A 28,000-nucleotide genomic window follows, 5' to 3' on the forward strand; every position below is an offset into this window, starting at 1 on the left:
ATTAATGATAGTTGGTTACTTAAACTACAAATTGAAGTTTTTTGTCAAAAATAATTTCATTAAAGCACAATTTGGTGGAGCAGCTTTTGGGTTTTTTTAATTGTGAAGAAGTGGGTGGGAATTATCCCATAATTAATGCTAGTTTGGCGCCCAATGTAAACGCTCCCGCTGAACTTGCTTCATGGCGCCATTGTCCCAATTTATTTCCAAACACCCCCCCCCCCCCTCCTTCTCTTTTTCCCTCTCTTTATTTTGGCTTAGGGTGACATGGCAGATTTTTATTAAAAGTGTATGTTTAGCCCACATACACCCAGTGTATGTGTATCATCTCTTTTCCATAGAAAATTAATTTCAAGTTGTTTGGTCTATTCTCGAGAAAATAATCTCTTTTATTAAATTGTTTGGTCCATTACCTTCACTTTTCACATTTTCCATTTTCCTAAATCTCTTTCCTATCCTCACATCCATTTCCATTACACACGCATTTTCTTCATTCACCATGACTTTTTCTTGTAAGAATCAAATGATTTTCGTCAAAACAAATGTAACCTTAATAAAATTGTGCTTTTCAGGCACAACCAATTACTAGTAAAGTTACACTATATCAAAAGTATCCAGAATTGTTTCCTTAATCAAAAATTCAAAATTCCCTAGAGGGTCTAATAAACAAATTTCTACCACATTGTGGAAAATCGAGTTCCCTTTTGGAGCATATTTCTACTTAAATATTTCCTACTTAAACATGTCAAACAAACGACCAAAATAGTAGATGAAATGAGCACTCAATATCTAGTTGGTAATACTCATTGAAATATCATTAGAAATACACATGATATTTTTCACACGTACAAAAATTGAAACCAACAAGAAAACACCAACGGAAAAAATAAAAAAATAAAAAATAAATAAAAAATCAGATATTAACCTTTCTACATTTACTAGTACTGAAATTGTATGCTTACGTTAAAATCTTCTCTATTTTTCGAAGTTGTTAATTAAAATGAACCAGTTGGAAGTATGGCATATACAGAGGAATAGATAGTATCTAACAACATAGTGACAAAATTGGGGAGCCGTCAAAAAAAAAAAAAAAAAAAAAAAAAAAAAAAGGGGAAAATCCTACAGTGAAATTCCTACCATCAAGACAGAAAGAAAAAGAAAATCATGGTTTGGGTAGAAGGAATATCTGAATGGAAAAGAGAGTTTCTTTAGCAGAAAAATAACGGGGGAAAGAAGAAGGGGGGTGATAACATGCAAATGGTTCAAATTACTCATTCGGAGGAGAATCAGCTTCTTTCAGGCACGATCTCATGATATCAGCAAGCTTCTTAGAGGCATCTAGACAGAGCTCCATTCCCTGGTTCAAATTTGAAAAATTAGGACTTCGTAAATTCACATTTCACTACACTAACAGCATACTTGAAATAACCTGAACAGACAATTTGTGAGAACAGCCAACACAGTAATTACTGGTATTGTTCAACTGCTGGCAGTATCAGATAAGTAGCAGCATAAATCAATACAAGCAACTCAAACTTCATAAAATCACTTCCAAGTGCTTTATGAGTTATGAAGAGCAGTTAATTCATAGAGTAAAAACAGTGATAAACGGACAAAACATGAAAATGAGAATTAGAGGGATCAGCTAACAGGAAATGTCAAGTTCAGACTAATGATCTGGTTTGATTCAAGCTGAACACCGACAGTACGTCCAAAAATTTACAAGGCAACAGATAGAGATTCAGTAATGAGACATCAATATACACAAATGGAAAGACGATATCCAAAAAATAAAACTCTGTTATACCTCATGAATCTTTGGGGTTGTCCATTCTCCAGTAATAGCCAACTGTGTGACCTCAGAACGAGAAGGCATATAGGTAAACATTAAGCTTCCATCTTGGCAGCGTTCCTCCTCTAGAAGAGGATCAATTATGAGATTTGGCCCAAGAGATGACTACAAAAGTGAGATAATATCATAAGAATACTTGAGGAAACCTAAATTTCACGTAATACAGCTCATTTTCTGCAGATTGTGCAAAACGTTATAATTCCCAAATACTAATCCAAGAGAATCAAAAGCTTGGAGAGGCAAAAGTTACTTCTTTGCAAAATTCAGTAAATTGCTTGGTTGAGTTTCTCTGACTTAGCAATTTTTTTGTCTTTGCAATAATTGCTTGTTCTTTGATTCTCTGTAAATTGATTTCATTCAATCATAATAATGTGATTTAACAATTCTGGTGCCTTGGTGTATCATGTTAATAGAGGCATTATTCTATTTATTCTTTTTTTTTTTTTACTTGATTTTGATATTACATTGATTAAAGGCAAACAACTCTATTTAAAATTGAAGGTGCTATTGCATTAGGGCATCAGTTAAGAGTTTTATTACTAGTTGAAGGAGCAGCAGGGCCTTACAGAAGCTTTATCAAGAGCTTGGAATAAAATGAACATGGGTTTGTGAACTCCTTTGAGATATGGCAGGAACATATCCCCCATCCAAAACAATAAAGCTAGCACTTAAATGTTTTTACCCTCCATCAATGGCAGGTGGCGCATAAGAGAACTTCACCTAAATCTGCGCCCGAAAGCATTGCTGACAGAGAGATTATAAAGAATCTGACTATGCATAAAGAACTTCACCTTAAGACCTTCCTAACATAGCTTCTCAAACTATACAAAATCTGCCATGTGGTGCCAAAACATTTAATCAATGAACTACCTCATGGGCACACAACATTTCTGTCTAGACAAAATTTTAAATAAATTGGATATACAATAAAATATTGTACATCCGTTATAAAGTTACCCTAAAATGAGCAAAATTTATCCTAATATGAATAAAAGTTACCCTGACATAAATAAAAGTCACGAAGTACTTATGCTTTATTGATAAAAGTTACCCAAAAAATTGTAAAAGTGACCCTAAATTTGATAGAAGTGACCCCAATGTACAGTAAATTATTGTACACCGAATGTATACAAAAGTTACTCTTCTGTCTAAGTTTGTGATCTGTGCGAGGGAAAGTTAAATAGAACTAATCTCACCCCTTAAATGCAAGCAGGGTAAGTAGAAAATTAATCAAAGCAACTGCAAATTTTCTCTCAGTCGCATTAAGTACCTCAGAGACCTAGGAAGTAGTACAAACCTAGAAGGTTGAGTCCCTCTTTGTTGCTGAGGTTTCCTAGCCCTTACAGTCTTTCCTGTACCCATTACCTCATATAGATGAAGAAATATCATTGAAAATAAATAGCATTGACCAGCATAGGCACAATATCTAATTGAGAGCAAACTCAAATTCCTACACCAGCTGGACAGAAGAAAGCCAAGATAGTTGGCATTTAAGTAACAGGAACATTTTCTTTATGTGCTTGCACAATAATCCCGAAAAGGCAAAAACCACTAGAGATAAGAGGACAAAGAAATGGAACTAATTAAATCACAACCATACTAGAGAAGTTTTCAAAAACATTTATTCTGTTCTTACAGTAATTTTAGTTCTTCTCGTGATTCGACTGCAAACACCACACAGTTATCACGCCACTCTTTGACATCTGTCTGTGTTATCAAAGTCGAGGCAAAAAAGTTCCATTGGAGAATCTACCAAAATCATAAGACATTGTCTTGTTGTCTCAAATCTATCAAGCTCACCTAATATTTCAGCAGTTCATAATACATATTTATGCTCCCAGACACAATCATATATGATTGCTAGCATCGACAAGCTTCATCAACAAATGGTAACTTAGAGCACACAGAGTAGTTATTCCACTCACCACGTCAAAACATTTATATGCATAGGTCCCACAGGCCTCCAACATCCCTACCCCAGGGATCCCAACATGAATGGGTAAGCCCAAAGCCCCTACTTAAAAAATTCAATAGCAAGTTTAAATCTAAAACCTGAGTTCATCAATGTCAAACAACCTCTATAGCCAAACTCTATCATCCTCAGAAAAATTAACTCCCATTTGCATACTGCAATTGAGGATGAATTTATTTTCACCCTTGGAACTGTGAGTTATGAAGGCATAACACACAAGGAGTAGGAAGTTGTACTTGATGACAGTGAAACCCTTACTATTTTTTTTTTTTTAACTCAAGTGAAACCCTTACTCTTGATCCTACGGAATGCTGACTACTTATAATAACTCAAGTACCCGAGTCAGACAATAATCAGATGTGATTATGAATGTAGGATAGTTATACAATTTGTGATTGGACCAAAATCAAGCAAAATTTTTATGAAAGGTTGCGCCTGATACTTGGACACATACTAATGTAGGAAAATGCAAGCCTAGTCCGAATAACATAGCGAATATCTCAAGTCCTCAGCTATAACAAAAATCTTGAAAATCCAAATTACAAGAGATGTTCTTAGATTACCATATCCTTGCCTGATTATGCTTATAAATGTGAAAATTTTCTTGAGATTTGACTTTAATGTATTAGGTTCATTTCTATTCATAATTTTTTGAATTCTTGTATGGAAAAGTTTGATCTGGACATTAGGAGAAATGGGCCATAGAACACGATAGGAGACCGTGGGAGTTTCTTTTTGAATTTCCAATGACTTTAAGGTCTTTTTCAAAGCAAAAAAACGAGTGGTATGGCAGATGGTCATCAGATTGTCTGTATAAAGGATTTTTTTTTTTCCATGTAATTCCAAATTCTTAGTTAGATGAGCACAGAACATTGGCCAAGGTATGCATGAAATAGAGATGGATATGGCATTGGAAATTGTGGATTTCTGAACTTTTCAAAAGCTATCAGAAGGATTTTGGCAACCCGGAATTTAGTTTTCAACAAGGTAGAAATATTTGTGAGGCCGATCGACCACAATGACAGCATTTGGATGGATAGGCTAGCTAGGGCTGTATTAAGAAGAAAAACAAACAGGATGTCAATACACAACAAAAGCAGAGATAACAATGCACAACAAAGGTTTGGTCATTAAATCCATATTAATGGATTCAATTAGTGATTGAGTTTCATTCCCAAATTTAGAAATTTTGAGCATGTATACAAAAGATGATAGACAGATAGCAGATAATGGATTTCAACATAGAGGCCAATTCTTCTAGCATTCCAAAAGGCAAGTCACTGAGGAAATTATTTTTGGTAGAGAAGCATACCAGAGAAACTGCAGCAACCATATCATACATCATGATCCCCGCATCAGCTAGAGCAAGACTGGCACATGATATGATAACCGGGAGATCACCTGGAGACAAGAGGACACATGTTCATGAAAGCTAAACAAGGGGCGAATGCGAAATATGTAATGTAAAATGACGCATAAATTAATCTCTCTTTTATGTTGGCAGTAACCCAGTAAATGTGTTACTAAATCATTCAAAATCAAAGCACATATTCCAACCAAATCCCCCCCCCCCCCTCTCTTCTCCTGTTTTCACCTAAAAATCAGAAGTATAAAATATTAAGGAAGCATTATTTATTTTTATTTTTATTTTTATTTTTCCAGAAACTGCCAATGAATAAAGGAAATGTTTGGATAGTAATCTTTAAAGGAACAAACTTTTGCTCCCAAGAATGGAATATTTTTCCAGCTAGACCATTGAGTTCACATAAGGATAAGAGAAAAACAGGAAGATTAAGGTTTGGGATTATATAATCACATAATTTGATTTGTTAGGGAATTCTGAAGGCCTCCCCCACCAACCACCAACCTCCTCCTTCCCCTTACCCATTCCCATCAACTAAAAGGTTTCTCCATTGTAGATTTATTACAAGATTTAGAACGTAAAGTAATCAACTAATTTGGTAATGATATCCTGTTTAGATCTATAATATGTTGTCAAGGTTTCTGATTTCTACCACCAACATAATCCCCAGAGTAAAAATTTGTGATAGTGGAGTTTGACATCAAACCATTATCAAAAGTGACAGACCAGCAACAGTGATACTAGTAAAGATCCAGGTATAGTAAAGTAGTTGCAGCTACAAGGGAGAGGTAGCACAGGCAGTGAAGGGGTCAGTGGAAGGGCTATGGCATTATGGACTAGATGGTGGGGACAATAGTACAAAGAGGAATAGAGCATGGCTGCAGGACAAGTGACAACCAGGTACTCGAGGATTAGTTGATTACCCATTTATTATCTGGGTAAAGGAACCCAACAGCAAAAGGTTGGTTGGAAGGATCAATCAACTGACATAGTAGAGAAATTTATAGAAAGAAAGAATGTAGACATAACAGGGGGGAAGGGTAAGGAAGGAACCATCAAAGACACACAAAATCAAAACAATATTGCCCTTTCGGTGATCCTAGTAGAACTATCCTAATGAAGCAAAACAGGTTGCTAGAGTTGGGAAATCCCTATGTCTGGAATTCCATTTGAGTTGTGACATTTTCCCAGCCCATCACTGGTATGGCTGTGAGATAACTTAAAAATAATAAAGATTTAAGATTTTGATTATATTCACGTTTATGTTAGCCAAATGACCCTTATATAAAGGGCCATTGTATTACTTTTTATTTTCAGTTTTTGCAGATAACTTGAGATTTTCCTTTGTGGAATTCACTGTGTTTCAAAAGTGATACACAAACCTTTAATTAACTGGTCATATTGAATTCTATGATGAAAAAGGGGAACTGTTTCATCAAGAAATTAACTGGGAATGGAAGCCAGTTTTTTGTAAAGAGTGTGATGGGATGGGTCATAGTGTAGCTTTCTGTCCAACCAAGAAAGTAAAGACAGTTTGGAGGAAGAAAGAAGTTCAGGGTAATAATAATGTTCCTGAAGTTGCTGAATCTGGATTGGAAGATAATGCTGGTCCTGGGTTGGATGCTTTGGATAAATCTGATCCTGGGGAGAGTACATTGGACAATTCTGATCCTGTGTATACTCCAGATGGGAATATGAGAAAAGTAAGTCCTATTACCAGAACCTCTAAGAATGGTGCTGAAGGAATGGTCCTGCAAATCTCCTTTAGAGCTCTTGCTGGGGAGGAAGAGGCTCAAGTATTGGTGGGTGTGGTTCCAATAGAGATTAATACTCAAGGGGGAGGTCATACTCCTAGCTTGGGATATGGAAAGAGCAATTGTTTGGAACATAAGGGGCTTGAACAGCCCTGTGAAACAGCTAGAGATCAGGTATTATTTGAATCAGAATCATATTGGTCTTTGCCGTTTGGTTGAGAATAAGATTGCTAGTGGGAAGTTTGCTGAAGTGTATCAAAGGATGTTTTCAAGTTGGTGTGTAACCTCAAACTTTAGTACTGTTAAAGGTGGCAGAATTCTGTTGGCTTGGCTTCAAGAGTTTTTTAGTGTGGACATTATCTGTATTTTACCTCAGATAATTCATACTAAAATAGTCAATAAAACCTTGCAGAAATCTTTTGATTGCTCTTTTGTCTATCGTGATAATGATGCAAAAGAAAGAGTGGCTCTTTGGGATCAACCGAAGTTAATAGCACATCAGTGCAAGGGTCCTTGGCTGGTTTCTGGGGATTTTAACTGTCCCCTTAATATTGATGACAGGATTGGTAGAAGGATAAATAACTTAGAGATGGCTCCGTTTAGAGAGTGTGCTGAATATCGTGATATTTAGGATATGACTCAGATTGGAGCAAAGTTTACTTGGACAAATAACAAGATGGAGATGCTCGAGTTTATAGCAAAATTGACAGAACTATGGTTAATTCTGAGTGGGTGGTTGTTTTCCCTGGGTCTTTTGTTCATTATTACCTTCTGAGTGGGTGGTTGTTTTCCCTGGGTCTTTTGTTCATTATAACCCTGAGATGTGGTTTGATCATTGCCCGACTGTCATATGTTCTGAAGAGGAAGTTAGGACTGGTCCTAAACCTTTTAAATTTTTTGACATGTGGGGTCCAGCCTTTGGAGAGTTAATCAAGCAAGCTTGGAGTATCAATGTTCCTGGGAAGATGATGTTTCAAGTAGTTAAGAGGCTGAAGGAGGTTAAGAAAGTTCTAAAAGGTTTGAACAAATGTGAGTATTCTGAAATAGGGGCAAGATTTCTAACTGCCAAAGGGGATGTCATTCAGACTCAGAAGATGATTAAAGCAGATTACAGTAATGTTGCACTCCAGGAAAAAGAAGCTGAGGTGCTTGCGGTCTATGCTCATCATAGGAAAGATTACTTTTCTTTCCTTCAACAGAAAAGTAAGATGAATTGGCTGAAAGTTGGAGATGATAATACAAGATTCTTTCATCAGAGCATCAAAATGAAGAATTATAAGAGAAGGGTTATTTCTGTCAAAGACATGACTACATGAGAGGTAACTGGTGCTTAGACAGAAATTCTATGCTTTTATTGAGTATTATAAATGGATGCTAGGGGCTAATCAGGAGTGTTCTGGGACAGTAGATCATACAATTATTGCTCATGGACCTTTGGTTAATGCTGATCATCATGCTTTACTTCAGACACCAGTCACTAAAGATGAAATAAGGAAGGCTATGTTTAGCATCCCGGGCCTGATGGGTTCAATTGCACTTTTTTTAAGCTGGGATGGGATGTTGTTGGTGAAGATATTTGCAATGTTGTTCTGCAGTTCTTTGAGACAGGAAAGTTGCTGAAAGAAATAAATTGCACAAATCTGATGTAGATTCCTAAAATGAGCAGCCTAAATCAGTTACTGATTTCAGACCAATAGCATGCTGTAATGTTGTGTATAAGCTTATTACAATGTTGCTGTGCTCGAGACTCAAGAAGGTCCTACCTGATATCATTGCTCAAAATCAATCTGGCTTTGTTACAGGAAGGAGAATATACCATAATATATGCATAGTTCAAGATTTAATTAGAAGATACAAAAGAAAGAATTCCCCACCAAGGTGCATGTTTAAGGTTGATATAAGGAGGGCATATGATTATGTGAGCTAGTCTCTCTTAGAGGATATGCTGAATGCTCTAAATTTCCCTCCTCATTTTGTCAAGCTCATTATGGAATGTGTCACTACTCCTAGTTTTTCTATAGGGGTGAATGGTGAAGTGAAAGGCTTTTTCCCTAGTAAAAAGGGATTGAGGCAAGGAGATCCTTTATCTCCTTTGATGTTTGTAGTTTGCATGGAATATTTGTCAAAGATTGATGACCACAAATCTTTTCATTTTCATCCCAGATGTAAAGGGGTGAGGATTAATCATTTAGTTTTTGTAGATGACTTGATAGTCATGTCTAAAGGTGATGCAATCTCTGCTAATCTTCTCATAGGCTGACTACTTTTCTACTACTTCAGGCTGGTTGCTAATGAAGGAAAGTCCAATGTTTACTTCTGTAATGTTGCGCAGGACATAAAGACAAGTATCATAAGCAACTCTGGTTTCAAGGAAGGCACTCTTCCTTTTAGATACTTGGGAATCAAGGTGAATGCAAAAAAGTTATCTGCTAAGGTTCTCATAGATAAAGTGGTTGCTAGAATCAGAATCTGGGGAGGAAGGACTCTTTCCTATAGTGCAAGAGTTGTGCTGGTTAATTCTGTTCTTCTGTCTCTGGGCAAACTTTTTTATTCTTCCCAAAAAGGTGCTAGAAGGAGTAATGGGATGGCAAAGCTATTAACTCCAAAGCCCCTCCCATTTCTTGGGATATAATCTGTAGACCTAAGAAACAAGGTGGCTTGGGTATTCATGATTGTTTTGCTGGAAATATTGCTGCTATGGAGAAGTATATTTGGGATATAGCAAACAAAAATGACAGCCTTTGGTTAAAATGGGTTAATCACCATTATATCAAGCTAGCTGGCAGTGGAGACAAATTTGGAAAGTCAAGGAGCAAATCAAAGATGGTTTTGTTAGGGACATCTGGAAACTGCATCAGAAAGGCTACACAGTGTCCAGTGCCTATCACCAATTAAGGCCCCGTTCTTTAGAGCTGCTCTGCTGTACTGAAATCTGCTCTACTCTGCTGAAATCTGCTCTGCTTCAATCTGTTCTGCTCTGCTGTGCTTCAATCTGCTCTGCTCTGCCAGCCCTACTGTGCTTCAAAATAATACTTAATATTGAATTATTATAATAATAATTAATATATAATATTAATAATAATTAATTAATATTTAATGATAACAATAATTAATATTGAATTATTATAATAATAATAATAATTAATATTTAATATTAATAACAAATATTTAATATTTAATAATAATAATAATATTAAAAATTAATATTTAATAATAATAATAATAATAAATAATTAATATTTAATAATAATAATATTATTAAAAATTAATATTTAATAATAATAATAATAAATAATTAATATTTAATAATAATATTATTATTAAAAATTAATATTTAATAATAATAATAATAATAAATAATTAGTATTTAACAATTATAATGATGATTAATATTGAATTATAATAATAATAATAATAATAAATACTTAATAATAATAATAATAATAATGAATAATTAATATTTAATAATTATAATATTAATAATAATAATTAGTTTTTACTTTTAATATTAGGATCAACAGCAATCAAATTTAGGGTTTGAAATGATTACTCCCTACATTTTTTTAAAAAAAATGCATCACTTTTCATTTATGGGTGTTTTTTTCTTTTTTAAATGCATCACTTCTATATTTGGTAACTTTATACTATATTTTATCATTTCTCTCTCTTACTTTAATCACTCAAATTATTTTATCATTTCTCTCTCTCCCATAGTCCCTACTTAAATTATAAAAATATCTATTCTCTCATATACTTTTTCTTTCATGGTCCCCATCTTACTTTTACTATAATAAATTATTCACCCACTCACAATATTATATTACTCTCCTAAAACTCCACACATCACGATGCATTTAAAAAAAATGAAGGGAGTAACACACATTGGAACAATTGTGTTCCTTAAAATCCTCTTCCCATCACTCCAATTTAGAATAGGTATCTTAAAATATCTTATTATGCCCTAGTGTTGATACAGAAACTGAGTTGACTCTTTCCACACCTACCGAAACAGCATATGAGTATATGACAATCACCAAAGGTAACTGAAACTAGATTTATGTAAACTTCTATCTTGCAGCCAAAACAGAACTGCAGAGCACGGCTAAAAAGAGTTAATGACAATTTTAGCTGAAAAGATCCATCATTCCAAAAATCAGTTATTGTCATTGCATTTCAGTATTTGAGCTTTTTACCATATATCCAGAAACTTATATTATATGTGCAGGCAACTTACTTCCACCAGATTCCATTACTAATGCAAAGACATCAACGGTTGTCTTGGGGAATGATTCCAGTAATATTGCACCCTCTAAAGCTTTATGGAGCACTGAGGAAAACTCTTTGTGTTCCGAGCCCTAAAAAGAGTAATACATATATAATGCAGAAAAACTTCATGAGCAATACAACAAAGCACAAAGAGAATATATCACCTATTTGGTGCCTAAGAAAATTATGTACCTGTCCACGAATTTGGGTAGCAAAAGGTGTATAGCTGACACTGCAATTCAGCCGGCCAACATTACTGTACATCATTGCCTTCTTACTTTCTCTTGGTCCAAATCTGAAGTAACAAAAATGCATGAAATTGTTACCCACCAAATATATAATACATAAACAATTGTATGCTACAAAGGCTTACAGTTCAAAGACACTAATGGTCTGAAATTTTTAAAAAAATAAATAAAAAAAAAATAACCGCGTACGAAAGTAAAAGGACTTGCTGAAGAAATCACAAAACTCTCTGGTTGGATTTCAAGAAAGAATACTTGAACCATTTAAGTAGCCAATGCTCATGGAATTTCCGACTACAATAACACCAAAGTAAAATCAATTAACTGCAGTTACCAACAGAGAATCCTGTGGTTAAAATACAAGGTAAAGCACTTCCAACCACTGTTGCTACAACATCTATGCCGCCTACCACTACTAAAATACTTATACTGCAACGAAATTTATGTTAATTTTATGAATCAATAACATTATGCTTGCTATTTGTTAAAGTTTTCAACAGGTTATTCAGATTTCAGAAGCAGTCTACACAACAGCTCAAACTCATAAGCTGTAACATTGGAAGGACACTGGAATGTTGTTAGCCTTGTTGCCACTGTTCTTGTTTCAAACTTTTCTGGCTATATCTGGGAAACCACAATTCCCTACTGGGGATGTGTCCAATAATACAAATGGATAACATGGTAGAAAGTTTACCATGCAAACACAGGATTACAAGTAACAAATTCCAACCAAACTAACATGGTTCTATTCAATTACCAGATTTTCTGAGAGGAACTTGCAGCACAGAAATTTAAATGTGAAAAGAGGGTGAACCCAGCTCTATATACTTAATGACAGTAGTCAATTAACATAGCTAGGAAAATAGATAAAATTGAGCAAGACTTCATCAAATGGATTTTCACTGGATAAAATATGCAATATAGGAAGCAATAGAGGCAGCATAGTGTCTTGGAATGGAGCTCAAAGCATTGGTATCCAACTCCATGTAAAATTCCAAACAACAGGGAAGATGATAAAATTTTTAGATCGATAGGTAGGTCACCATGATAGAGGTAGAAACTCAGGTTTTAATTGGATGTGTTTGGTTCATGGCTAGAAAAGTATTTTCCCAGTTTGGGCACTAAATTTTTTTAACTTTATCACAGCAAGAATGACTATTTGCAATGGAACTGATATAAGGGTGATATCCACAAGAAATGTGCTAAAATGAAGACATCCAGTCTAGCAAGGCTGACAATGGTTTCTGTAGAGAGGTCAAAGTATAGGTTAATCAAATCCTTCAGCATCGTCTCTTTTTATTCTCTAAGCCAAAGATAAGCATGCCACTTGTAAAATTACAGATGAAGATGGCTCCAAATATATGGAAGTCAATTTCCTGCAACTTTGATGTCAAGCACTTGAAAGAAACTAGCCTATTTTCAGGGTAACTCAATAACTCTTCAAAAGCAGATTTGAATGCTGCATCCCAAATTCCAGAGAAGAAATTTCCTTTTTTTTTAAATATCAGACAACCTTATGGCCTAAACTGCTTGTTCAGACCCACCTGCAAAAACGTTACAACCCTCTAGGGGCTTATAAAGCTATAATACAATTCTGTCCAACAAGAACAAACACTAAGCTAACCAAAAGGATTACTTAAATCACAATCAATTATAACTCAAATGGTCAACCAATCATTCAATCGAACTTGTAGCTTCCTGCACGTTAGTCCCCAGCCACATGTAAACCTCAGATGCACACTTTTCATGTCAAAAAAAGAAATATAGAAAAGCAGGCTAGGTCTTTCATTGTCCAGAACTCGGTACTAACAAGAAAAAAAAAAAAAGATCAACAGTATCAATCAAAAGCATGGGGTATATCATTGACAGTATACATAAGGTTAGACATTATAACAAATTTGTAATCACAGATGATGACAATGTAGCTATGATAATTTGTAAAGGCTATAAATACCACGTAACACTATAATAGTATAATGTATATGAAGCAAAGCCAAGCCAACCCATAACACTGTCAAAAGTCAGCTATATGAAATCATTAATGGCAAAGATATAATGTTTTAAGGAAAAAAAAAAGTTCCATAAAATAAACCTTATCAGATTATGTATCAAATCAAGCGTAAAACTTTCACATTCATAATATTCTAAGTGGAAAGAAAATTGAATCTTCAATATGCATCTTTTTTTTAAAGCATATTGTTGAAGCTAGAAAGCCAAGATGCTAGCCAATTTTTTTTAGCTTCCTACCTGCTACTCGTGGGAAAACCTAAAGTGCCATAGAAAGAAGAAAATGATGTTGCACAAATATACTCAGATCAGAGCTGGTAAACATTTAATCAACAAGAATAAACCAGTAAAGAGAAGGGATGTCTCTAACAGTTGAAGCTTCCTGGCTTTCTCCAAAATGAATAAACAATCTTTCCTACCCAAATAGATTCTTCATTTACATTTAACTTTAATCCTTGGTGTTCATTAATACATCAAATTTCAAACTTTCCAAACTCTATCATGCTTTGATATTTTCATTTCTTCACTTCTTCACCATATTACTCTCCAAGTCTCCATCCTCCCTTTGACTTGTAGCCTGCACTTTAGTATTACAATTTACCTCTTCTAAATATCTAAAAGGATCCTATATTTTAGTCCATACTAAACAATCATGGAAAATATATGCCACAACATCTTTGCAATCTATTTCTTAGACATGTTGATGCAAAGATTCTGAAGTCATTCCAAGCAATAGAGGTTGGTCACCGTAACAGAAATACTTCACCTACACTTCCAAAGAAATTGAGATCATTTCAGTCAAAAACGAGATAATTACCTTTCTCTCCATTATAGAAACCAACTTCTAAATTTTAATCAGTAGCATCTAGCATCAATGATATATACCAACTTCCACCAGCTCCTAATACAGTAAAATTCTCAGCTTTAATATACTCTCTGTGCCGGATTTAACACTTTAAATGTCTTTCATAGAAGAAGCACTCCATACATCATCTCAAATCATGCTCCAAAAATCCAACTTACAGTAGCACTCATAGATACACTTAGCTCCTGAATACATTGCACACACTAATTACCAACAGTGACCAGTTCGAATGATTCTACTAAAATAACATAAACCAACCCTTTCTCATATGTTTCTAAACCCTCAACACTTAATAAGGCAACACTGCAATCTAATTTCTCCTTGCAAGTAGCCAGTCAACTTTTCTTTCCTATGTATCCCAATAACAAAAGCAATTTCCCTAATTATTTTTTTTACTATAGATTCTTGAAGTTCTTTGATTCCACACCTCCAAACCCTGAGTACTCCCACTCAATGCATGGACTGGGGAGAGGTTCTATTGGCTGGGGATATTTCCTTGTGGCTCATTTTCCACAGACCTGAGACCTTAATGGTGACCCAGAGGCTTGACTGGTGCCAGTATGCAGTATAAACCAGAAAAGTGTACACAAGTATTGACCAACAGAAACTATTACGCTTTCAGGATTATAATCCACTTCTGCAAACCAATGATCATACCAATCTAGTTAAATCCATTAATGATTAACAACATAGCAATATACATTGTACAAGCAATTTCCCTAATTATTTTTAATCACATTTTTCTTAGTTCCATTTTTTTAAGTTTTATAGTATATAAATTACTTTTTATTTATAATTAATCATCTGACCAGTCGCTTCATTGCGATGATGACCAATTTACAGACTATGTAACAAAAAAATATCTACCGGGAGGAAAAAGAACAGACATAAATCACATTTAACCACATACATGATTACATGGAACTGATGACACTAACATCTAATAATGAGGTTTCTTATTTTAAAAAAAGAATGTAGTCTACATGCAAAACTTACACAGACACAATGACCTTGGTGTTGCCAAATTCTGCATATGCAGAACCAGCAGCAGCATTGACAGCCCCAGTCTTCAAGTCTGCAAAATAAGAGGAAGATTTGAGTAAGTAACCAGAGTCACAATTTCGCAGGACTATGTCAATTTTACACAGCAGATGTTTTAAAAGTTACTACAACATAATAGGCTTATCGAAATTTCATACTTCACTATCCCCAGCTTATGATGAAGTTCTTTAGGGCAGAAGGTTCAATTAGCCCCGTACATACGATGAACATATCCCATTGAGCATTTAAGTAATAAAAGAGTAATTTTATAATTGGGGGCATTCTTAAACAACTTTCTGTGTAAATTTAAATCAACATTTTTGCCAATTTGCCTCATTCTCCAATCTAATGCAAAAGAAAAATTATACAAAATTCACTTCAAAAACCCAGAAGTAATTAGCAAGAAAAGACAGAAAACAAGTATGAATTCATACCCAAAACGAATAACAAACACAACATGCAATATGATGAATAACCCGAGCTCCAAAAATCAAAAACATGAAATTGAACATAAAGTAGAAATAATTGATGAATAGAAAAAGGAAAGAGAGGGTAATTACAAGCAGGTCTACACTGGTAAAAGCCACGACCATCAGAACGAACGGCATTAGAGTGATTGAAGGTGGGTTTTTGGGGTTTCTTATTTTGGGTTGAAGGAGAATAAGTAGATGGCGCTGCTCCTGCTTTCGTAGACATCACTTTCTGGGTTTTGTGTATGCGTTGTCTAGGGCCCCTAGTTTAAGCACAAAATCAACCCAACAACTAGTTAGAATAAGAAATTAAAAACTTTAAAATCAATAATTTAAGTATGGAATTAAGTTACCTGGAGTTAGTGGCTGACTGGCTGGAGTGCAAACGTCGGACGTGCGGTGGGCGGTGGCTGGAACTCTGAGCGGTGGCAGCTCTGGTTGGGGCGATTTCCGATTTTCCGTCAGGGTTGTTCAAAATATCCAACACAGAGGAGTTTTGTTGCTGCTCTTTGTTTTTTTTTTTTTTTTTTTTCGTTATTCAATCTGTCGTTTTGGTTCCACGTGGTTTTTTTTCTTTTTTTTTTTTTTTTTTTTTTTTGGCTAGGGTCCAGGGGTAGGCGTCTAGGCGGGTAGCGGGCTAGTGGCTATGAGTCGTATGACCAAATGACACTATTTGAGCTTAGTAATTCAGACAGCTAGCTTATAAGCTACTAGAGGTCTGGAGTAGGGGTGATAACGAGACTGAGCTATTCGTAAACTATTCAAGTTGAGTACGGTTAAAGTTCAGTCAAAGCTTGGTTCAATAAGGCTCGACTTGAGCTTGAGATCGGCTCGGAACTTAATGAGCCGAGCTGATCAAGTCAAAGCTTGGCTCGAAAAGCTCGTGAACAAGTTCAATTAAAATATAAGAAGCATATATTAAAAAATTATTGGTTACTGGTAATTTTTGTATATAAAAATATATGTATAAAATCTGATACAATTACATGGTGGAATAGTACGTGTGGAATCAAAACCTGTCCCGGACAACATGCATATTTAATACAACTAACTAATAAACATGCAATTAATAAAACAATAAACACATAGAGAGAGAGAAAGGAAAATACCATCTTCCCCTCGTAGCGTGCTTCACCCAAACACGTGCATGATCCTCGGAAAGCCCAAGACATGCACGTACGATCCTCCTACTTCGCACACCCACGCCCCCGAACAAGGTTCCTATCTCTATCTTAGACGAGACATGTAGACATCTAATTGTGTCTCCCCAAAAACCAAACTCAGTGATTCACAAGTTTGGTAAAGAGTTGAAGTCTCGAGAAGTTCCCTTAAGCCTTAACCATGTTTTTAACCTATCCTAAAATTTTTTAATTCAAAATCATTTATTTCGTGTCTTTAAATACAAAATCATTCATTTCGTGTCCTTAAAACCATTCATTTCGTGTCCAATCCATTTAAACGTCCAATCCAGATTATTTTGGTCATAATCCTAGTCCAATTATTGCTTTGTTTGATGGAGCTTGAAAAACGTTTTCCAACGATATATTATAAGCCCAAATCCGACTTAAACGAACAAGTTATGGCTAAGATACTAAACCGAGCCCAAATTGAGCTTAGTCCACCTTACCCACGACCTAATGATCATGTGACGGTCCAAATAGCATATTCCCAATCCTAAGATAATTAGGATTCTTTAGGATCTTCTAGAATCCTCTAGAAGGTTCTAATTTTTTCTTTTATAGGGAATATTTCAAGCATCCCACACTTGAGCCCCGTTGTGATCATACACTTAAGCATGGTGGCGCCCAAAGGGAAGGAAGCTAGAATAAAAGAGTCGCCAACAAGTTTTAGAAACTTGTAAACCGTTCACATGGTGAAGGTTACACCCCTTAACGATCCAAGAGATCGTTAACTCCAATAGGTCTGGAACCATGACTGGAAGTTCGGGGATGAAGGTACAAATCCAACCTAAAATAGATTGAACCTGCCCTAAAAATATGCCTCTACTTTATTCTTCTTGTATTCATGCGCGCTTTCTAACTAACATGCAACCAATAAATTAACCCTAAGCCTGTTTAATCTATGTTGGTTGAATATTAATGCACAAACAAAACTATTATTGGTGATCACTTGAATTATAACCATATTAGCCTAAACAAGATTATTAATTATCTTATTAAGCGTGATTACAAGTACAAATTCTCTTTAAACCAGCAAGAGAAGGCGTGATCAAGCAACAACAATAAAAATAAATATCAAGCAACATAATAATCACAATCATCATCATAATAATATTCTCAATCTCATGAAAGCATAATAATATTAGCAAGATCCTAGACATGATATTAACAAGATTAATAACAAACCCTAGCATGTCACTAAACATTAAAGATCAAAGCTTTATTCCTAGCATGATACTAACATGATATTAGGAAAGAAATAGGAAGCATCATAATAATATCAGAAATACTAGTTAATCCTAATTGTGATACTAGGAATCAACAAAATACTCTAAGCATGATTTCTATATCGATAAAGCCATTAAAGTACTTACTTCGATGCCTCGTACCTCTTTCTAATAACAAAATACACACATTAGTAACTTCAAGGAAAATAATAAAACAGTAAATCTAATCAAAGAATTGTAATAAGGTTTGGGACCAAACCCTCAGAAATTATCAACCTTTCACGTCTAAGGCGAAGGCAACTTCAAACTTGGTTAGGTGTGTCTAGAACTTGTGAATGCGGAATTTTGTAAAAGGGAAAGGTTTAGAAAAAGAAAAGAGAAAGAAAGCTTCTAGCTTTTTTAGAGAGAGAATAAAGAGAGATGATGGTTGTGAATGATTAAAAACGGAGAGATACGACCCCTATTTATAGAAAAAATAGCATGGAAACGATAGATTAGAGTTCGAGTCCTATTCAGAATAAAATACCTCCTATCGCCAACGACAGGAGTTAGCGCCAGACGACAGGAGCAGTGCCAGGCGACAGGTATTGTCGCCAGGCGACAGACCTGTCGTTTGGCGTTGGGACAGCTTTTTTGCGGTATTTTGTTTTTATCATATCTTTTTGATCTAGAAGTCCAAATAAGTCATATAATATGTCGTTGGAAAGCTCTTGAAGTCTACTTTCCAACCCAATTATAATCAGATTAAAATATTTTGTAGATAAAAAGATATGGCCGAAATAGTGGAAGGGTATCAGTTTTGGATAGAGTTTCATATTCCTTTCATATCTTTTTCGTTATAGCTCGGAATTAATATTATAATATATCATTGGAAAGATAATTTCAAGATCTATCCAACCATATAATATTTGGATAAAGATTATGAGGCACAAAAATAATATCTGACTGTCTTTGAACATCTTTAAATTCGAATAGAATTAGGATTTAAAAAAAAAAAAGGAAAGTTTTATTCAATTTCAAACTCTTTGATTTTATCTTTTCAAAAAGGATAATTAAGATCTTTTAGAAACTCATAGAAGCTTCTAATAAATCCTAATTAGTTTAGGAATAGGATTAAACCTTTGGACCCTCCACACGATCATTGGGTCGTAGGTAAAATCCGGTTTGGGCCCAGTTTAGTATTTTGGCCATAACTTCCTCATTATTCATCGGAATTGGGCTTATAATATATCGTTGGAAATCTCTTTTCGAGCCCAACCTAACTACACCATTATTGGACCCTTATCATGGACCAAAATAAATTGGACTGGCTATTTTCATAAATAGAGTAAGAAAAGAAATGTTTTCAAAAACAGAAAGAAAGATATTTTAATAAAAACATCCACATCACTAGGCTTTTCACACTTTACCTTGTTCGATAATCAAGCGACGTGAAGGATATTCATCATTGGGTTTGGTTTTGGGGAGACACATTTGGGTGTCTACACCTTTCCAAAAAGAAAAAGATCAAAAAGAGTTTGAAACCAAATAAAACTTCTAATATGATAGTCCTTATCCCGGTCAAATTGAAAGACGTCCGGATACATTTCACAAACCCAATTCCATTAGAAATCAAACTCCGTATGTCTTTTTATCTTCAGAAATCATCGCAGATCGACAGAACCAACACGCCGTGTTAGTTCCATCGCAGGAACTGGCGTGTTGCGATACTTATGTCGCCCCGCGATAAAAGCTATTTTATTCCGATTCAAATTCTAATCTTTTCTGATCGTTCATACTATCTTTGTAACACCCCAATAATTCTCTCTTAAAAACCTGTGAGAAACCGTATATAACCTGAACAATTTCAAGAGAATTACTGGCGTGCTACCGCCACGTGTTCAAACGTTAAGGCTATCTCAGAAATTAGCAGCGGAAAACCAAAACAGTTTTAAATAAAACCTCAAAACAAAGGAATTAAATCAAAATAAGTATTACAAGTTGGAACCATTAAGGCCCTTATTTAAAACCCAATAAAAGTAGTAAGTGATTAAATTCAGTGTTCAAATAAATTCAAACCCAAAGGAATTAGTGTTAAATAAAATCGAATTAAAATAAATTCAATCTTGCCAAAGAAATAAAATGCAAACAACCAACTCTCTACTCAAGATCCCACAACCCTGATGAATTCTGCATGTGTAAGAACCTGTGGTTATTCTGCTCCCCAATATTACAAGTGTAAAAATTGGATCGTCACAGGGTCATTGAAAGGCGAAGGCCATGACCAAAGAAAGACACACACAAAAGCACGCAGTCAGCAAAGCTGAGTACATACAAGTTGCGAAATCAAATTAAGAAAATACTTAACATGCTACTAATAATCAAGCACAAGCATCATTAAATATAGACTCAATTCATGACTCGGCTATTAAATTTATTAAGACCTTACTAATGGATACTGACTGACTCATCTAATTAGTTCATTGGATTTAGCAATAGACAAGGTTGTCCAACCCATGTCTCATTTGGAACATCAATAAAGAAAAACCCCATGCCTCCTTTCGGAAACATCAATAAACATCCAACGACCACGGGCGCAACTCCGTGACCGTAGTTAGTATGAGATCTCACCTAACTCCTAGTTTTAGAAAAATAATATTTGAAAGAGGAGACTCGTAGATCAGACGGCCTGAATAAAAGTACACGGCTAATACCCCATGTACCCCAACCCCTGATTGTCATTACTCCAGATGTGCACCATTCCAGAGTTTCATTGCTCATCCATCTTACACTTTACGTGATTTACAGGTTTAGACTTGGTGATGACTCATATACATTTCAATACAAACATCCCAAACAATTCAATCAAACATGGCAAATTCTCAATTTAGATTCTTGATTTATTAGTGATAAACAACATTTATTAATTATTCCATTACTACCTCGGTGTATAAACACCTTGAGTGCATAAGGCACCCCAAAACCTTAACCTCATCTTACAAGACTTGAATCTCTCCTTTACTCATCCTGTTTACACAATCATGAATGAGTAATAATTTGATCTTTACACCAATCACATACCTTTGCCTTTAAGCGCACCTTGCATAATTAAAGCACACATAATACTTGCATTATAAACTAGTGCACATCATTTGAAATTCACAATGTATAACTAGACAATTTAACCCAGTCAATCCTATACATGATACTAAGTTCTCGATCCGTCCTTAAACATGCACCTACAAGCAAGGTTTCGTAACTTGTACGTACCTTGAGTAAACAATTCGATTGGCCACTTTAAAACTAGAAGTCGCCTTCTACAAAGTCCTCTCCTAAACCAAACAATTAGAAATAAATCAATACCAAAGCAATTAAAATTACAGCAATACTAAACTACTTTAAAACCTCTTAAATCATCAAAATAAAGCCTTTAAATTGTCCCCAAAATCAAGGTTAGTTATATAACATCCCAACTTCAAGTTTATATGTTAGATTTATGAAAATATAGTGTTTTATATCAAATTACAGCAACTTTAAAGTGGGTAAATAAATCTGGAAATTTGTTTTAAGTATATAAAATAACCCCATAAGCATAATTACTTGAAATAGTCATTATATAGCAAGTTAGTGTGTTAAAAACCTAAAAATATATCAATTCAATGCAGTTAGAGGCTTCAAAATAAAAGGTATGAAATCTGAAAATTATTTTTAAAGTTAGAATATAAATTTCAAAGCTTTTTCAATAACAAAATACTCACCATAATTATTTTATAGGTTTAGAAGCATAAAAAAACTTCGTTAAAAATAAAAAAAAAAACTGCCCGAAAATCATATTTAGAGGCTGAATTTGGCCACGAGAGGGTGGTGCTCACTACCAAAGGTAGTGAGTCTTTCTTAAAACGTTGTTTCCACATGGAAAACACTACTTTTTTTTTATCAAAATCGGATGAGTTCAGAACCTGATCGGGATTAAAACGGGATTAATATTAACGAACGGAAATCTAAAAATTAAAACACGAATTTACGTGTTCAAAATAATCTGGAATTAAGTTGATCTAATCATTAGTTATAATCACCAAAATTTCAAAACATCATTACTATAAAAGCACTAAATCAATTGTTCATAAAAACCCTAAAATCATGATTTTCAATAATTAAAAACCCTAGGTTATAAAATTTACAAAATCTGAAAATTATGACATTTATAAAATCTGAAATTATAAAGTTTAATCATCAAAATACAATTTGATACTAATTAAATTAATTTCAAACAATAAAATCAAAATCACAAATTAATAAAATAAAGGAGAAAGAAAATAAGACTAACCTTTTTGTGTGGGAAATTTTTGGGGATTCATGGTGTATTTATAGATTAGGAAGTGTAGGGTTAAATTTGGGCTTATAAAAATGTGGGCTTAAGTTATGGGATAGGGCTTAAGTTATGGGTTTTGGAATGAGTTATTCCAATAAGAGTATGTAGGAATAATTTACATTGCCCAATAATTAATAAACGTTTGGTCCAAAATATATTTTACTTTTATAAAACTTTATACTTAAAATACTTTAACCCTTTAAAATATTTAATTAAAATACTTGAGCCCTTAACAATACATTTTATTAATACTTAAATACTTTATAAAAAGTACATAAAAATACGGGGTATTACAATAGTTTTTCCCTATAAATAGAGGTCGTTTTCCACCGATTCAGGTCATCAACAAGAATCACCAATCACCAACAATAAGCTTTAATAGCCATCCCATCATCATAACCCGGAATTCTTTAATTCCAATGTTCTTAGTCTAAACATATTCTTGATACATCCAAATCGGTCACAATACCTCATTCACGAGATTCAAATACTCCAAGCCCTCCTCGACGTTGCCTTCGACCTCGACGTGAAAGGTTGATAGATGAGGGTTTGGTCTCAAATCTATATTTCATTCATAGTTGATTTATTTACTTTATTGATTTAACTTTCTTGAAGTTTATTAACGTATGTATTGCTCTAATAGCAAGAAAGTCGAGGCATCAAAGTGAGTAATTCCAATATCCTTATTCTTGATTTGGAAAGTAGAAATCATGTTTTAATTCCAAGTATATCATGTTTAGGATGCTGATTTTGATTTCTAGTATCATGATTAGGTTAACGCTTTGATTTTGATTATTAGTGACATGCTATGATTTGTTATTAATCCGTTTAGTATCATGCCTAGAATCTTACTAATGATCTTTTTATGATATTATCATGATGATGATTGTTGTATTAATCATATGTTGCTTGATTATTATGATTTGTTGTTATAGCCCGATCACGCCTCTTTTTGCAGATTTAAAAGGGAATTTGTACTTGAAATCACGCCTAATATGATAATTAATAATTTGATTTAGGCTTAATATGATTTTAATTCAAGTGATCACCAATAATAGATTTGATTGTGCATTAATAATCAACTTAAGTAAATTTAAACAAGTTTAGGATTAATTTGATGTACGTATGTTGATCGAAAAGTGCACATAAATATCATAAGAATTAATTAGAAGCCTATATAGGGCGGGTTCAATCTCTTTTAGGTTGGATTCGTACCATCATCCCCAAACATCCAATCATGGTACCAAACCACTATGGAGTTAGCGATCTCCGTGATCGTAAATGGGGTGTAACCTTCATAGTACACCCGTGAACGGTTTACCAGCTCCTAAAACTTGTTGGCGACTCTTTTATATATAGTTTCTTTTCCTTGGAACGTCGTCATGCCTTAAAGCTTGAACAACAGTAGGGCTCAATGAGAGTTGAAAAATTCCCTACAAGACCAAACCAAAAAGGGAGTCTTACGAACTTAAAAGTTTTCTCACGCTTATAGGAGATGCCTTATTGAGTTCTACTCAAAGTGTAAATTCCCAACTCCCAAGGTTAGTATTTATAGGCAAGGCATTCACAATTCCCAAAATCATCTTTCCATGTGGGAAAATTGATAAGGTGAGAAAATAAGCTTTTAATTTAATTCTAAATTAAAAAAATTAAGCTAAGCAATCTTCAAACAACAAGTGTCAACATGAGGAAGGGAGTAGGAGAGGACCACAACTCCCTTTGCTCCCCAAGCAAACCCACACACCACTAACCGGTCAACCATGGAACGTCAGCTGACGAGGCCTACCTTGGGCACGAAGGCTACCCTACTGGCGGCCTGGTCCCTCGGCAAGGCCTGCCAGTGGCCCATGCTTAGTTGCCTGCACAAGCAGGCCTCGCATGGCTATGCGAGTTATTGTGCATGGCTGCCTTGCTGCGGGCTAGCTAGCGCTAGCATCATCTAGCGAGGCCTAGTGCGCTAGCATGCGGCTGGCTTTGCTAGCGTTGTAGTAAGCCAACTCGGCCAGCAAGCCCCAACCAGCACTCACAAAGGGTTGCTGGGCTTGCGGCCTAGTTAGCGCTTAGGCTAGCATCCCTTCATAGCCTGGCCCTCGCATGGCTATGCCAATGTGAGGTTATGGGCATTGTGCGGTGACTTGTTGTTTAACTTATTTATCTTTTCGTAGATTCCTTGAATCGACTCAACGTTCGATGCTCAACGCTCTTAGCTTGAAATCCGACGCCTAAGTTCGTAAAATCCTTATCGATGTATTTAATCCTTCGAATTAATTCGTAACCTTTGTTCTGTTACACGTTTGGGTGTGACCCGTAGGGTTCAGTCAAGAGCAAGCTGTAAGATTAATTATATCGATTGTACTGATCGGAAGCGGCCTCCAGCTAGGCCTTCCAATCACTTGAATTCAGTGAATAATTAGCTTGTTCGAAGGACACCATTCCTTTCAATCTCCCACTAGTTCTTCAAGATGTGTATTGCCTTTTTCCTATGTCACTTAATGTCTCTTCATGAACTATAAGGTAAGATTCATCGTCATCCTTATTACGTCTAGAAGTGTTTCTCGAAATTCCGAGTTCGGCTGTCAAGTACAGATGATTTCTAAAATCTATTTGAACACGACCATGCATTTTCACAGTCTTGCTCTTCGAGAGGCCTTGTAAACAACAAAGACATATTTCCTATTGTTAATAGGAGGACATTTCCAGTCCTGCATTGTCAAGCTTCCCTTACTAAGAGGCGTAGCAGCGCGAGTGTTACCTTATAATCCCCTTTTATGGCAGACATTTGTCAACATCAAAACAGACTAGTACTCAAACAAGAGAAATTACAATACTCATGGTTGAGGAAAGAGATATTGATAGCTATAATGAGTAACATACTTAAGAGATCAAAGATTAATCTTTTATGTCTTCTCTACCCAAACTAACCGCCTTTTCCTTATCCATGTCTTAAGGTAATTGACTAATTGATATCAGCCTGATGCCCTGATCACCATCCTATCCAAGTAGTATTTCTCTCTGAGGAACTTTTACCCCCCATTTCTCCCAAAACCTTTTTTTTCCTTATTTTCCTTAGAATAAACCAAACAAAAAAAATGAGGAAGTAAACTATAGAGATGACAATAAAAACGAAAGTGTTTATGTATGTTTAATACAGAAAAATTCTTGTAGCAAAATCCAGATGAAAAATTAACCTCTGCAAATATAATCATACGACTCATACCTTTTGCTACTATGGAGCAACAAAAAAGATGAGCTATCCACGTTATACGATATATTGATCTGAGACCCCTTATTTAAGTAACATATCCATTGCTAGATAGTTGAATGAAAGAAAACAAAGCAATTTAAAAACTCAATTCAGTAGTCAAAAGCAGCAGGCATACAACATAAATTTAAAGAAATAATGATGGGAGCTTGAATAGTGGTCCCAAAGTTGTAGAATGAGGTAAATTACAAGGAAAAAAAAGACATGCCTTGTGAGACTCCGGTTTAATAGAAGCATTCACAGATTCAGACCACATCTTAGTGATATCTAGCTGAGGATTTTTGTAGAACCCATAAAGCAATGGAGACCCCTTCACATGATTTGATGTTTCCACCTTTGGCCACCAACTTCTCTATCACTTGCAGAATACATTCCTGTGATAGCTTTTTTTTTTTTTTTCATTTCATGTCAAAGGAGATGTCACTACATAATTATCATCTCTCTTTCATTATTCCATTCGTAAAAGTAGTTTGAAGAACTTCTTGGTTTTCTTTTGGTTGGTCTTCATCCCTTGTCACAAGAAAATCAATCCTGTAATTCAATTAGGTAAAATGCCTTTCATGCCATCACACTTTTGAAATTCTAAATCAATGACAGGATGTAAAAGGGAAATAAGAACATTTCAAATATATAATGCACTTTAAAACTAGAAAAAGAAAAGTAGAGACCTATAAATGAGGATCGTCAGCAGCTACTGCCTTGATAGCAGTCGTAAGCTCGTCAATTGTACCACATCTACTTCCCAAAGTAGTGACAACCAGAAAAAAGAAATGATGGTCATGAACTCGTCTAAATGCAAACAGAAAATTCACCACTTAATAATGTTGAGAAGCTAGTTGCACGCAAATTTTCGTGCGGCTAATTTGGCTAATATGTTTTACTTATTAGCTTATATGTTTAATGTGTTAGCTGATATGTTTCATTTGTTTGCTGATATAATTTTTGTGTTTGGCTAATATATTCTTTTTGTTGGCTGATATATATATAGGTTCCTTTTATTGGCTGATATAGACATAATTTGGCTTATATTTCTTTAGTTAGCTGATATATTTATTTTGTTGGCTGATATGTATATTTTAATTGTTGGCTTATATGTTGGCTGATATTGTACTCTTGTTGGCTGCTATATTACTCTTGTTGGCTTATAGGTTCCTTTTGTTGGCTGATATGTTTGATATGTCCCTAATATTGACTGATATCAAACATTAATAGGCTGATATGCTTATTTAAATGGCTGATATGCATCATTTGTTGCCTAATACTTCCTCCGTTTCTATTTACTTGGCTTATAGCCTTTTGGCACGCAATTTAAGGAAGAGATTAAAGAATATTAACATAAGATAAATAAAAAAAATACCATGAAACCCCAATTCATCCCTTTTATTGGTGGTTTTATTTTTTTGTATTAAAAATATCGTTTGTCTTCTTTAATTAACTCCTTAAATTGCGTGTCATAGGACTATAGGTCAAGTAAATTGAAACGGAGGAAGTATATATTAGGATTTTTTTACTTTTACCATAAAAAAAATCAAGAAATTTTTTTTTACCACTATAACTTTTAAAAGTTTAATTTTACCACCAAATAAAATTCTAAAAATTGTTTTTACCACCTACCGTTAAGAAAACCGTTAAATCTAACGGTTTAAATAAAAATTCTTCAATTTTCGTGCGCAAAACATGTTCTTCATAGGTTTAGGGGGGCATTTTGGTCCTATTGGTCCAATTTGAGGTCAAAATTGACAAAAATGATCATAAATGCCTCGTTTTGCGTGTTTCACGCAAATCGATATATTTTTAAACACGCAAAACAAGACATTTCTGATCATTTTTTTTGTCAATTCTGACCTCAAATTGGACTCAAAGGACCAAAATGCCCCCCAAAAACCCTAAAGACCATGTGTTTGGCACAATCAAAGAATTTAAAAAATTTCGTTAGATTTATGACGGCAGGTGGTAAAAAACAATTTTTAATTTTTTATTTGGTGGTAAAATAATACTTTTAAAGTTTAGTCAGATAAAAAAAGCAACATGTATTCATCTCCTCTCCTCTCCTCTTCTCTTCTCCTCTATTCCAGGATTTCTCCAAAATCTTAGCCGTTTTGGCCGGATATAGTCTAATTTATTCGGAAATTAGACTATTTCTGA

At 34.7% G+C, this 28,000-nt stretch overlaps 1 protein-coding gene across 1 annotated transcript; it reads right to left on the reverse strand.

Annotated features, from left to right (window-relative positions):
* Nucleotides 1–887: 887 nt before the first annotated feature.
* LOC145572396 (exosome complex component RRP41-like) lies at nucleotides 888–16,341 on the reverse strand. Its single transcript, XM_081631369.1, has 8 exons — nucleotides 16,189–16,341; nucleotides 15,926–16,098; nucleotides 15,321–15,399; nucleotides 11,400–11,502; nucleotides 11,176–11,296; nucleotides 5,137–5,225; nucleotides 1,808–1,957; nucleotides 888–1,357 (listed from the first exon to the last, which is right to left on the reverse strand). Exons 2-8 carry the CDS (start codon nucleotides 16,059–16,061, stop codon nucleotides 1,268–1,270), a joined length of 768 nt encoding a protein of 255 aa, XP_081487495.1. The 5' UTR covers nucleotides 16,062–16,098; nucleotides 16,189–16,341; the 3' UTR covers nucleotides 888–1,267.
* Nucleotides 16,342–28,000: the final 11,659 nt, after the last annotated feature.

This window comes from Chenopodium album, chromosome 12 (assembly GCF_948465745.1).
Source record: "Chenopodium album chromosome 12, dcCheAlbu1.1, whole genome shotgun sequence".
Classification (NCBI taxonomy): Eukaryota; Viridiplantae; Streptophyta; class Magnoliopsida; order Caryophyllales; family Amaranthaceae; genus Chenopodium; species Chenopodium album.

Coding starts and splice junctions, on each gene's coding strand:
- LOC145572396 (XM_081631369.1), bottom strand. CDS start 16,061: ATGTCTACGAAAGCAGGAGCAGCGCCATCTACTTATTCTCCTTCAACC. Junction 5,226..11,175: donor AGTAATGGAATCTGGTGGAA/GTAAGTTGCCTG, acceptor TCTTGTCTCCAG/GTGATCTCCCGGTTATCATA. Junction 1,958..5,136: donor TGGTTGCTGCAGTTTCTCTG/GTATGCTTCTCT, acceptor TCACTTTTGTAG/TCATCTCTTGGGCCAAATCT.